The following is a 12,132-nucleotide window of genomic DNA, read 5'->3' on the forward strand; positions in this document are numbered from 1 at the left end:
AAAAATTGAATTTAACAAAAGTACACTCTAATGAACATTTATGCATTTTGTGTAATTGGATTGCAAATTGTATTAAATTTGGGAGCTGTGGAAGAGGCACTATTTGGATTAAATATAAAGATATGTTAAAGAACAAATCAAAATGAATAATACAAAAGAGGAACCACAGCTTTATTACAAAGAATGGCCGCATCTCCGACAAGGAATGATAGTTATTCAGAAAATGACTCAGCCATATTTTCCCCAAGCACAAATACAGTACCATCTCTTCAGTGCAGTATAGGTCAAATTTTGTTTAATTCTCTCCCTTTTATGCTGGTTCATTACAGATCTCTGCAATAATATGCAAAATCTGTCATCTCTTCACTAGTTTTGTGTCCTATAGATTATCACCATGTAATAGTTCTTTGCTGTAGTCTTGCACAGAGAGCTTTCCAAAGTGTTTTGAATGAATGCACAGTGAATGCAAGAAAGATAGGTGGGAGGGTGGACACTAGCCAATGTAGTAAAGAGTGAATGATATGTTGGCAATAGGTAATGGTAAAGACCAATGAATAATGCAAACTGAAATATATGCAAGGAAGACTAGACAAGCCAAACAATAAATCTGCTTGCTATCCTGGAATGTGTCAAGTAAGACTTCTGTTACCAGTAATCTGTTTTATTCACTGACAAGGAACACATTTAACCTGTCATCATGAATACCTAAAGTCCTGGAAATCTGCCTAACATCAAGATGTATTCCTGTGAAAAAGACTTTTTGACCTTGGTTGATTTGAAAATGTGTTATCTAGCTTGCGCAGAACTTAATTGCAGAGGAATACAGTGTGTACCTCCCTTACAAGCTGACATCAAAGGTATTCAACCTTCCTATCCTTTGCCTCTTAGGGGATTTGGATTGCAAAACACAACCCACATCTTTCAGTGTAGCAGGTGTTTCTGCTTGTAAAATATGTGTCTTTCATATACTCTGGAATAAAAAATCACATCTTGGAATCCTCTGTCATAAAAGCTAGCACTTTGTAATTAAGAAAACACCTCCACCTCAGCTCCACAAAACTAATTAAATCCATTAAAAAGAAAACACTTATTATTATCAACACCTGGCTACATTTTAATTATACTTTCAATCCTATGAGTTAGTGATGATGTTCCCCATTTAGTCCAAAATCTTCATAATTTATACTTAAAATTCTTAGAAAGAAACGACCAGTCATAAGTGGATGTTTCCCTAATAAATATGGACCAACTATTAACCAAATTGCTAACTTCTGTAACTGAGATCTCCCAGCTACGTTCCCTGTGTGCTTTTGACACAGCAGTGCAATGGCATACTCCTGACAGATCATCCTTTCTTGCAGGTTAGATGCACCATGTTGCACTGAGTAACAATATTTTACACATTTCGACAGCAAAATCAATGCTATAATGATCTAAAAGTCTTCAAATAATATCACGTGAAAGCAAAATAAAGCTTTCTTGAGCAGGTTTGCAGAACCATTTAGAAAAAATACAGGATGACATTTGCAGAAATCTGAAAAGACCATTATACTTCAACCCACACTTGGGGAGTACTCACAATATTTGTCACTATAACTAATCACATTGATTGACAGGACTCTGTTGAACAATTTATTACTTTCCTTTATTGATTATTACTTTTTCACCATGGCAATCCATTGCTAAATAATGATATGGATCCTTTATTATATACATATTTAAAATTCCCTTTCTTTAGCACTATAGACTATAACACATTGTAATGAATCCCAGTGCTTTCTCTCAAAACTGGAGCAACCCTAAGCACTTCAAGGAGGATGAATGGGGAATTAGTTGGGCTGACTGACAGGCAGAATCAGAAGTCTGAATTAATCAGTCTTTTTTTTCTCTCTCTCTCCCACCCTTCCCTAAAGTTAAAATGTAGGAACAGCCTCAAGAAACACACTTTCCCTCTAGATAAGGAATGGCTGGGGAGCTTAAAACCCAGGTCTAAGAAGATTCTGGAGAAATGACCTCAGAAGACCCACAGCAACTGGAGCAGAGCCTCTTAGTTAGGCATGTGACAGCCACAGAGATGATGAAGATTTGGAGGAGCAACAGCGAGTGTACTGAGACCTCCGGGAGAGCAGCCAGGAAATCAGTGATGGACACTACAGGAAGGCAATGTTGTGAACAGCTGTATACAGGGTCAAGGCTCAGTGAAGGACAGTGAAGAAACTAATCCAAAACTTACTGAGCACTGCAGCTCAGATAAGAAATGGGACTTACTGAAAACAGAAAGGATTTCTCAGTGACGTTAGAAAGAATGTTATTTCTGTAAGTCCACCCAATGAACATAGCTAAGAACAGAGAGATTTGTTATCTTAAAGTTATTCTCAAAATGAGTCAATACTGTGAGAAAATTGAAATCTGTGTGAAATGTTAATGGGTTAATGTTTTCAATTGGTATACAGAGTAAAAAGTAAAAGTAGCTCATCATACCTGAAAATATGTAAATTGAGAGTGATAGAGGTCTGGATAAATATGGAGAGTAGTTCCAATTACAAGCAGCAACTCGAACTTGTGAAGAGATGAGCTGATGTATCCTGTGAAACCCAAACACCAGATCTTCAGGAGAGCTTCTAAATCAAACAGAACTGTGAAAGCAACCTAGACAAACATATAAGACAAGAAAGATGCATTCAAAACACTGAATGAAATTAGAAGTTTTTATGTCATGATGACTATAGACACTTTGTAGGGCAAAAATAAAGATCTTCATAATATTTTTAAAAAACCCAACCATATTCTAAACAAAATAAACAACAATAGATTTCACTTTACGAAAATTTCCAAAGACTCAATGCAGACAGGGAGATTTCACAATTTGGAAAGCATGAAATAATAAATCAATCCAGCTGATCTTTATGTACACATATAAAAAGGAAAACATGAAGAGATTAATTTTTTCAAAATACAAAGCAATATACACAAGCCGTCTGAAGAATCTTAAGAGACCTAAGGAACAAACCAAAGTTTAAGGCCTCTAGTTTGAAAATTGCTATTTCAATTTCCAGAAAGATCCATAGAAATATGATAACCAGAACAGGTAGCAAAGAAGTAATGGGACGTAAACACCTAAAACAAATTTAAAAAAGAGATGAAATTCAAATTCAGTTCAGAATTGGTTAATTTTCACAAAGGTGTTAAAGAAGTTGTGCCTAGTAGGAAGTTACAAGGAAAGAAATTTACTTGTAGGGATTGAATATCTTTGGGATTCTTCCAGAGGCCTTGAAATATTTGCACAGTAAAATGCATAATATTCAACTTGGACAAAAGGAGAAAATTTTGAAAAGGTTTACATCTTTGAGATTTATCTTCTTTTAGTTATCTCACTACCAAAAATACATCTGCCTAGACACGCTTCTTCCTCACATACCTTCTTATTGTACCACTGTATGTACTCTTAGATGCTCTATCCCTCACTTTCCAACAGTCAGGAAACCCAATGGAAAAGATGCTTTTCCTTGACTCAGTAATGTTTCTCTCTGACCCTTTACACATGTTGCGGCTTAAAAGAGACACTAAAATAACATTAGGTCACATCTAAATACAACTAATACTTTCAAAGTACAGTACAAACATTAAGAAAAAATAGCTCAAATCTCCTTTGAGAAAAAGCAGTCTTTTCTAGTCTTTTAAGATTGGACAGACTAATGTGAATCATAGATGACAGACTGTGAATCATAGCACTCACAGCACTCCAAAAATCTCTTCATATTAGGAAAGAAAGACTACTAGAAATATTTGTGTGCTTTCAGTCATGGGGACAATGCAGGAACACTTTCAGGCTCTTATTCTCGAATGGATCTGGCCAGTTTTTCAGCCTGCACTCTGGGATCTCAAAGAGCTCTAGAAGAACAAGGAGCCAAGTTTGAAGAGACTACTTCTTTACATGAAAATGTCTATCTAAGACACAAGGTAAATATTTTATTAAAAAGTCTTAGAAGTAAAGTACACTTTTAATGACAACACATCTAACTGAGTCCTGAAAGAGAAGAGGGTCAAGGTGAGAAAAATGGAACAGTGGTTAGAAAGCAGCTGGGATTCAGCTCAGATCAGGTGGAATAATAGTGCCATTTAAACACACACATATACACTTCAGAGCACATAGGCTTCCTATGAGAACAAGACTAAAAAATACGATGTTAAGTGTATTTTAATTTATTCTAAAAATGTGTGGGCAGGATCATTTGCATTTCACATGCTTGTCAAATGAATTCAAACCACTGGCACTTAAAAATGCATCAAATGGTTTGCATAACATCTGATTACATTTATACACCTGTCTTCCTGCTGACAGAGATTGTATTTTTTTCCTTCCTTGTAATTAATTACAGGAGAAGATTCAGAATATCTGACTAGAACTTTTTGTTAGATGTGGAACATAATGCAACTTTATAGTTTTGTGGGTTTATTTAAAAGCTGAAATCATTCCTTTCATTGCTGTAGAGAAATGGGAAAGGCAAACTTAAATAAGAAGCCAGAGAAGACCCACACAGAAAAAACAGGTGTAACACATGAGCAGCCACTAAGCAGCCACTCTCTATCAGGTTGCTAATTTTGCAAAGAGGACCTAACATGAGCTGTTTCTCTGAGGGTTGCCTCCCATTTGATCAGCTTCCACCTGGGAGGTTTATGATATTAATGCCCCCTTCAGCAAGATTACATTTTGCCAGTAGCCATTTAACTGTTTTTTTTTTTTTTTTTTCAGAGGCAGAGTTTAGTATTAGTGAAAACCCAACAGTGAAAACCCAAGAAAACTCAAGTTTGTTTTCTTTGTAACAGTGGCTCATTTGAAAGGTTATCGAGCTGTTGGGAGAGACAAGAATTCTTCCCAGCAGGATCAGTGGGATTAGGGTACAGACCTCTCACACTTCTCTCTCTATGGGATTTGGCACAGCACTCAATCCTTCCTTTATCCAGGACAGGGTAAAGGCAACAGTGCGAGGGGACAGGCTACAGAAGCAATCTAGGAGGAACTATATAGGAGCATCTGATTTTGAACTTCGGTGTTCAGGCACTTTAAAGCAGTATCTTACACATCTCAAATAAGACTATAAGTCTGTAACATCTTTCAATGGAAGACAATGTGGGAGATGCATGTAAAACCAAACATCCATCTCTATTCTGTCTAGGTATTAAGCAGTTAAAGTTAACATCCTCATTAAAAATTACCAAAATGAGTCTGAAGCCCTACTCTTTCCAGGTTCTTCGATACTGCACTGGGGTTTTGAGTAATTCTGTTAAAATTGTGGTTTTGCTTAATCTGCAGGGCTGACGTATAAAAGCTGAAATGCCTGTCAGGACATCTTATTTACTACTGGGTATACAAACTTATGCAAAGAATGGATCTGGGTTTAGAATTAATTTTATCTTCTGGTCTAGCTCTTGCTTTTTAAGTCTGTCTTCTCTTTCCAACAATGAAAACAAGTTTCTTTTCTCAGTATTGGGCATCTCAATACCCTCACTTAGATTTGTCTACTGAGCTTCAGCAGATGTATTTCTACAGTTCCAGGCCACTAAAATGTCTGATCCAGAGAATGGACCAAGTGAGCTACTTTCTCAGACATATCTTGCTCCTAAAGCCAGCACCTCCCAAGATGACTTCTGGAAAACGTATCAGAAAGCCAAATATATCAAATGCTGTAATCTATCTGGCTATTTCCTTTAGCAAGGGGAATCCTCACTGCTGTTGGCTGCTCAAGTCAGCTCCCCACTGAAGGGAGAGCTTTCTGCAGCCTAGTCTAATGGAAAAGACAGAGCAACAGCAGTGCATCCTGCTCCAGCCAGTCACCACGGAAACAAAATAGTCATTGTGGAATAATCTGCATTGTTTCAGTATTCTGCCTCTTCAAGGCTCTTAAATACATTTAATTTGTTTACCCTGTACTGGAAAGAAGAAGTTTCACAATAACTAAGTAGTAAATGACACCAGTTTATCAATTCCTCCTCTCTCCCAGGATTTTTTTACTCTTCTGTTCTTATACTTTCCTTTATATCCCCTTCTATAAGATACTAGGGTTTTGTTCTTGTTTGATTTTTATAGTGCCTCTGGTAAAAGCAAAACAGGCTTAAAAAAATATAAAAGAAAGAAACCCAACAAATAGACATTAAAAAATAAAAGCTTTACAAATAAAACCCCACATCTTTCTCTATCCCAGAATACTTTACTTTAAATAATCAGAGATGTAAAATGCAGAATGCAAGAAAATTAGTTTCCTAACAACATCTCCACTAACAAATCAATTATCTAAGCTATACAGAAACAGAAAAATGTATTGTTAAAGAAAATTGGACATAATTTATAGGACAGAATTATAATACACTAGTCTTCATGATATACTCACCTTGAATAAACTCTGGCAAGTATTTCTGTTGGAAAAAAAACTCTCAAATGCTGTACTTGAAATAGATGTTGAAGAGATTGTTTCTAGCACTGATTATTAAAAGCATAATTATACTATATATTCAGAGCCAAAATAGAAATAGGACATGCAGTGATCCCTATTTTGAATAAAAATAGAACTAATGTTATTTTGTTAAGAATCCAGGCTCCACTTGTTGTATGCTAGGCATAAAGCAAAAATGCCTACTGTGAATTCATGGTCTCAGGCTTTAATGCTGACTTAATTTTTTGTTTCCGGCCAAGGACATTGTACTGGATTTGCCTGTGACAGAGTTAACTTTCCTTAACGTACTTTGTATGGTGCTATTTCGGATTTGTGCTGGAAACAGTGTTGGTAAACAGGAATGTTTTAGCTGTTGCTGAGCAGCACTTGAACAGAGTCAAGACTTTTTCTACTTCTCTCCCCACCCCACCAGCAAACAGGCTTGGGGTGCACAAGGAGCTGGGAGGGAACACAGCCAGGACGGCTGACCCCAACTGACCACAGGGATATCCCATAACATATGGGGTCATGCTCAGCATATAAAGCTGGAGGGAGCAGAATGAAGAGGGAGATGTTTAAAGTGATGGTGTTAGTCTTCCCAAGGCACTGCTGTGGGTTATGGAGCCTGGCTTTCCTGGGGATGGCTGAACATCTGCCTGCCCATAGGAAGTGGTGCATGAATCCTCTGCTTTGTTTTGCTTTGCTTGTGTGCGTGCCTTTTGCTTTACCTATTAAAGCGTCATTATCTCTACCCATGACTTGTTTCACTTTTACCCAGATGATTCCCTCCCCATCCCACTGTGGGACAAGAGGTTGTGTGGGGCTGAGCTGCTGGTTGGGATTAAACCATGATGGAGAGTAGAATGACTTTCACTGTCCTCAATACCACCCTCATCTGTAGGGGTGTCATACGAGAACCCAGCACATGCTGGTTTTATTCTGATGTCTTATTTTCAGGAGAATCTTTTTCATGTTCATGTTGTTTTTTAATGCTGTACTGGGTCTGGCTAAGATTGTGTTCATTTCCCCATAGTAGCTTTCACAGTGCTGTGCTTTGCACAGGTAGCTAGAATGGTGTTGATAACACATCGGTGTTTTGGCTACTGCTAAGCACAGCATCAGCACTGTAACATTCCTTCTTCAATCAAGGGTAAGATCCTGGGAGGGGACACAAGTAGGCCAGCTGACCCAAACTGACCAAAGGGATATTCTGGACCAAATGACGTCAGCTCAGATATAAAAGCTAAGGCAAGAAGCAGGAAGGGGGACATTCATTGTCTCCAATGGCTGCCTATCATTATGTATGCTGAAGCCCTGCTTCTTGGAAGTGGCAGACCATCACTGCTGATGGGAAGTAGAGAAACAACTGTGTTTCTTTTGCTTTGCTTTTGTGCACACAAGCTTTTTCTTTGCTTTTGCTTTAATAAACTGCCTTATCCCAGCCCATGGGTTGTTTCCATCTTACTCTCTCCCCTGTCCATCTAGGAAAGGGAGTGATAGAGTGGTTGGGTAGGCACCTGGCATCCAGCCAAAGTCAACCCACCACAAATGCACTTAAAACTCGATATAGAGTAAGCACCACACATTTCACAATTACTCTTGTAATTGTTGGCCAGGCCAACATTGACTCAATATTCACACAAACTACACGTATTCCCAGTAGCATGAGAGACAACAGAGTATGATGCAGCAGTGCATCTCTACAATATGCACATTTTTTAAGGTTTGGACTCTGATGCTGTCTTTTAACTTTTTTCTTGCTTTCATTTTCATTTTCACCAGCTGCCATAACTGGTGAACTCTCAGCTTCATACAATTTTAAGAGATCAGATAAAAATTCTAAAACTAAGATAAAAAATGTGTATCAATTCAACCTTCCTTAAAAAACGGAGATTCATAAAGCATTGCACTGTTATGAACTAAAGGGTTTAAAGTTGGGCATAAAACCACAGAGTATTGCCAACAAGGCAATATCAACAAAAGAGAAACCACAAGGAACATTCTGCTATCATGCACTCTAGCCTAAGAATGTCTCCTCTGGCTCCAAAAATGGAGTGTGGAACTCCATTTGGCCCTGAAGCCAGGGAAACTGCAATAACCATAAAGCTAAACATGTACCCAATCCAGGTAACTGTGATCAACACTTTGAGAGAACTGATCTTGGTGCACTGGTGAAAGAGCTGATCTTTTTACTGGCTTTTTACTCAGATAAAGTCACAATTCACAATGCCCATGGAAATAAATATCTTTAACAAAGAATCATGCAATAATGATTTCACTTGATTCAGGAAAAACAATTATCTATTTGAAGCTGTGCCAGTACATTAGCACCAAAGATTTCAATTATTTTTTTTAAACTGAATTGAACAGTATTAAAAAGACACGTATGCAAGGTTCTAGGATCTCTAGTGCACGTTCTACAGTAAAATCCTTGACCAGCTAATGACTCAAGCAGGCTCCCTGTCAGAATGTCACTTGTACCTGCAATTCACTGATTCAGGAGCATAGACTCCTACTTCACCAAATTCATGACTGGATAAATGTGTTTTTTTGCAGTATGCTCTCCAGATTGCTGAAGCCAGACTATTTGTAACACTGTTTTGGTTATGCTTATGGACCTTCTGGAAGCTAAGTACGAAAAAATTATTTAGGAAGAAATCCTATATTATATTTTTAAAAGCAAGTGTTTTCTCATATTTTAGAAGTTTACTGAATGTTGTGCTCCTGCCAGAGAAAGATAGCAACTTAGCAGTCATGCATTGCCTGCAGATGTTATTCTTAAGCCTCAGCTCATTACCACTGACATTTTGTTTGAGGAAATTACCTTTCAAAAGGTTGTAAGATAGAGCTGTCAGCTATTGTCAGACAGAGGAAGCTGAACAAGTTAGCAAAGTGTTCTCAGAATGCTTAGGAGAATAAAAAATTACATACTAAAATGTTCTTGACATTCACATTTTTACTTTAGCTTATCTTGAAAATTATCCAGATAGTCATTTCAGCATACTCACCTCAGCTAGGTAAAATTCATCATATTGTCTCTTGAAATTTTCTCCTTTGTAGTAGTTACTAGCAGCAACAATCACATCGACAGCAACCATGCTTAGTATGAACATATGAAACACAGACGACCTCATCATTTTCTGCAATAGAAAAAATAAATTTTATCATCAAAATGAGCCAAACCACATGCATTTTAAAGTTCTTTTACACTGTCAAAACATAATCAGCTATAATAACACATTATTCTAAATCTTCTTTATATGACTGTAATTTATTTCTCTTTAAAATACAGTCTAATATATTCCTTCACCTGGTTTACATGTGCAAGTTCGGGTGTGTTTTTTACTTTCGAGTTTTTATTTGCCAATTGACTTCTTATTGAAGGTTTATAACTTAATATGATATCCATTACTGGAGTATGTTTTAAAGCATAAACTGTACTTCTATCTACTCAGTTGGCCCTGGTTAATACTACTTCATTAGGATTTATTCATGCAAATCTTGTTCAGGAAAAAGTAACATCAATTCTATCTTGTGCACTGCTTTTCCTCAAGAAATACATGTAATAAGGGATTCATCTGATGTCAAACCATTGCCCAAGTAATAAACCACATCTACATATAGTAGATATACACATCTGGGCCTATGAGCTATGAAAAACTCAAAGGTAATTCGCATATCTATGCACTTAATGCTTTATGTCACTGCTGCTGCAACCCCCCATGAGGAAAGAGAAACAGAGGCATGGGGCACTGGCCAGGAGTTTATACCCATGAGTTGCCAAAACATTAGTGATAAGATACATAAGATGTAAGCAGAAGTTCAAAGAAGTAACTTCTAAGCCCCCTTCACAAAGATTGTGGACTTATGATATACCCTGAAAACTAACTACTACCCTCATTGGGTCAGCCACAGCTGTTCCAGTAGAAGCTAAAGTCAAAGAAGAGAACATACTGTTATTTTACATTAAACCATCTTTGAATGAAAAGTCACTAATATTGATCTTTTTTACAATCTTCTACAAGTAATACAGTTCAGGTCTTTAATGCTTATTTGCAAACGCTACATAAGTAAGTTATGTGCTATTATGGTTCCTTGTCTTTGTATGTAAATTTAAGCTGTGCTTACTATGGAAAAGGCCATATTTATTTGTTCCTGCATTTATATGTAAAAGTGCCTGACAAAATTTCAGGAAAAATAAAACTCAAAATATAGAAGAACTCTGCCTCCTCTCAACTTCTTCCTGAAGACTCCGTGTGCCTCTACTCGTTTACTTTCACATAATCACATAGTTAATTAGGTTGAAAGGGATCTCTTGAGATTATCTATGCTGCTGCCTGCTTAAGCAGCATCAGTTAGACCATGTATTCCAGAATTGTGTCCAGTCAGAGTTAGAGTATCTTGACAGAAGAAGGCTCCACAACCTGTCTGTTCAATTTATTCCACTCTTTGACCACCTTCACAGTAAAAGAGTCTTTTCTTCTGTTCAGATGTTCAAAATTAGACAACTGTTCCAGTGGAAGACAAATAAGATCACAGAATCTCTGAGATTAGAATCTCAAAGGGATTCTTGAGATTTTTCTAGTCCAATCCCTTTGCTCAAAGCAGCATCACCTAGAGAAGGTTGCTCAGGACCACATCCAGTCAGGTTTTGACTATCCTGAATGATGTAAACTCTAACACCTGTCCGGGCATGCTTGTCCTGCATTTTTACAGTGAAAAAGTTTTTTCTCATGTTTAATTATTATTTATTGGTGTTTCAGTTTGTGCCCATTGCTTCTTATCCTACCACTGGACACTACGGAGAAAAGCCTGGCTTTGTGTTCTTCACTTCCTCACATCAAGTATTTTTCCGTACTGTCAAGACCTGCTCCTGAGTTTATTGTCTCCAGGCTGAACAGTTGCAGCTCTCTCAGTATTTCCTCATGAAAGATGCGCCAGTCCCTTTACCATCTTTGTGGCCCCCTATTAGACTCTCTAAAGAATTCAAGCCTCTTGAATTCCACTGGAGTTTTAAGGTAGCTTGCTTAAATTGAAGCTGAATGGAGATAAGCACATAATTGCAAGCATTTGGCTGATAGGCTTGCCTCTTGTCTCCTAATATCTGGACTTCTTGTGTGAATTACAGGTCACATTATAGACAAAAGACAGCTCAAACACTTCTCATGCAAGCTGGCTTCCTTTTGACCCAAGTGACGTATAATGGTTGTATATTCCAGTCTAGAAAGGGAGGCTCAGAAGATAAAGCCTTACATTCTGGGTTAATAACAATGTCTAAAGACAGGTAAGTCACAAAAACAGTGGCTAAATAAGGTCTTGCTTTTATGTTTAATCCACAAGGCAAGCTATGAGAATACAATAGGGCTACTGGCATCCAGTACACATTTTTTTCAGTGGTGTGATTCAAAACAGGTAGCATCCTATCTGTTACATTTTCATTTCACATGAATTCTAACTAGATAGTCTCTCTGCATATTTTACACTGCATTTTTAAAAGTGTTAGGATTTTCTTCATAATGACAAAATATTCTGTTTCATTTGTGAAAGGACTTGCTAAAAGAAACTAGTAAGTTAGGCTGCAAAATGCACTTATGTCTCCCTTCACAAAAAACAACAAGGAAGCAAAATGGTAATACAGGAAGAATAAAAATGCATAAACTGTCTTGGTATACATGTTCATTCATGCACACTTCCTCAAATA

General features: G+C 37.3%; 1 protein-coding gene across 6 annotated transcripts in view; it reads right to left on the reverse strand.

The window, feature by feature from the left end:
• Positions 1 to 12,132, reverse strand: part of NALCN (sodium leak channel, non-selective) — a 237,961-nt gene that overhangs the window by 110,629 nt on the left and 115,200 nt on the right. For all 6 annotated transcript variants that reach the window (XM_050332057.1, XM_050332055.1, XM_050332053.1 and 3 more), the window contains 2 exons: positions 9,440 to 9,571; positions 2,482 to 2,649 (listed from right to left, as the gene is read on the reverse strand). In XM_050332057.1, the coding sequence (XP_050188014.1) occupies positions 2,482 to 2,649; positions 9,440 to 9,571 (300 nt within the window). The remainder of the gene's footprint in view (positions 1 to 2,481; positions 2,650 to 9,439; positions 9,572 to 12,132) is intronic.

This window comes from Myiozetetes cayanensis, unplaced genomic scaffold, assembly GCF_022539395.1.
Source record: "Myiozetetes cayanensis isolate MyiCay16 unplaced genomic scaffold, myiCay2020 scf5-8, whole genome shotgun sequence".
NCBI classification, from domain to species: domain Eukaryota; kingdom Metazoa; phylum Chordata; class Aves; order Passeriformes; family Tyrannidae; genus Myiozetetes; species Myiozetetes cayanensis.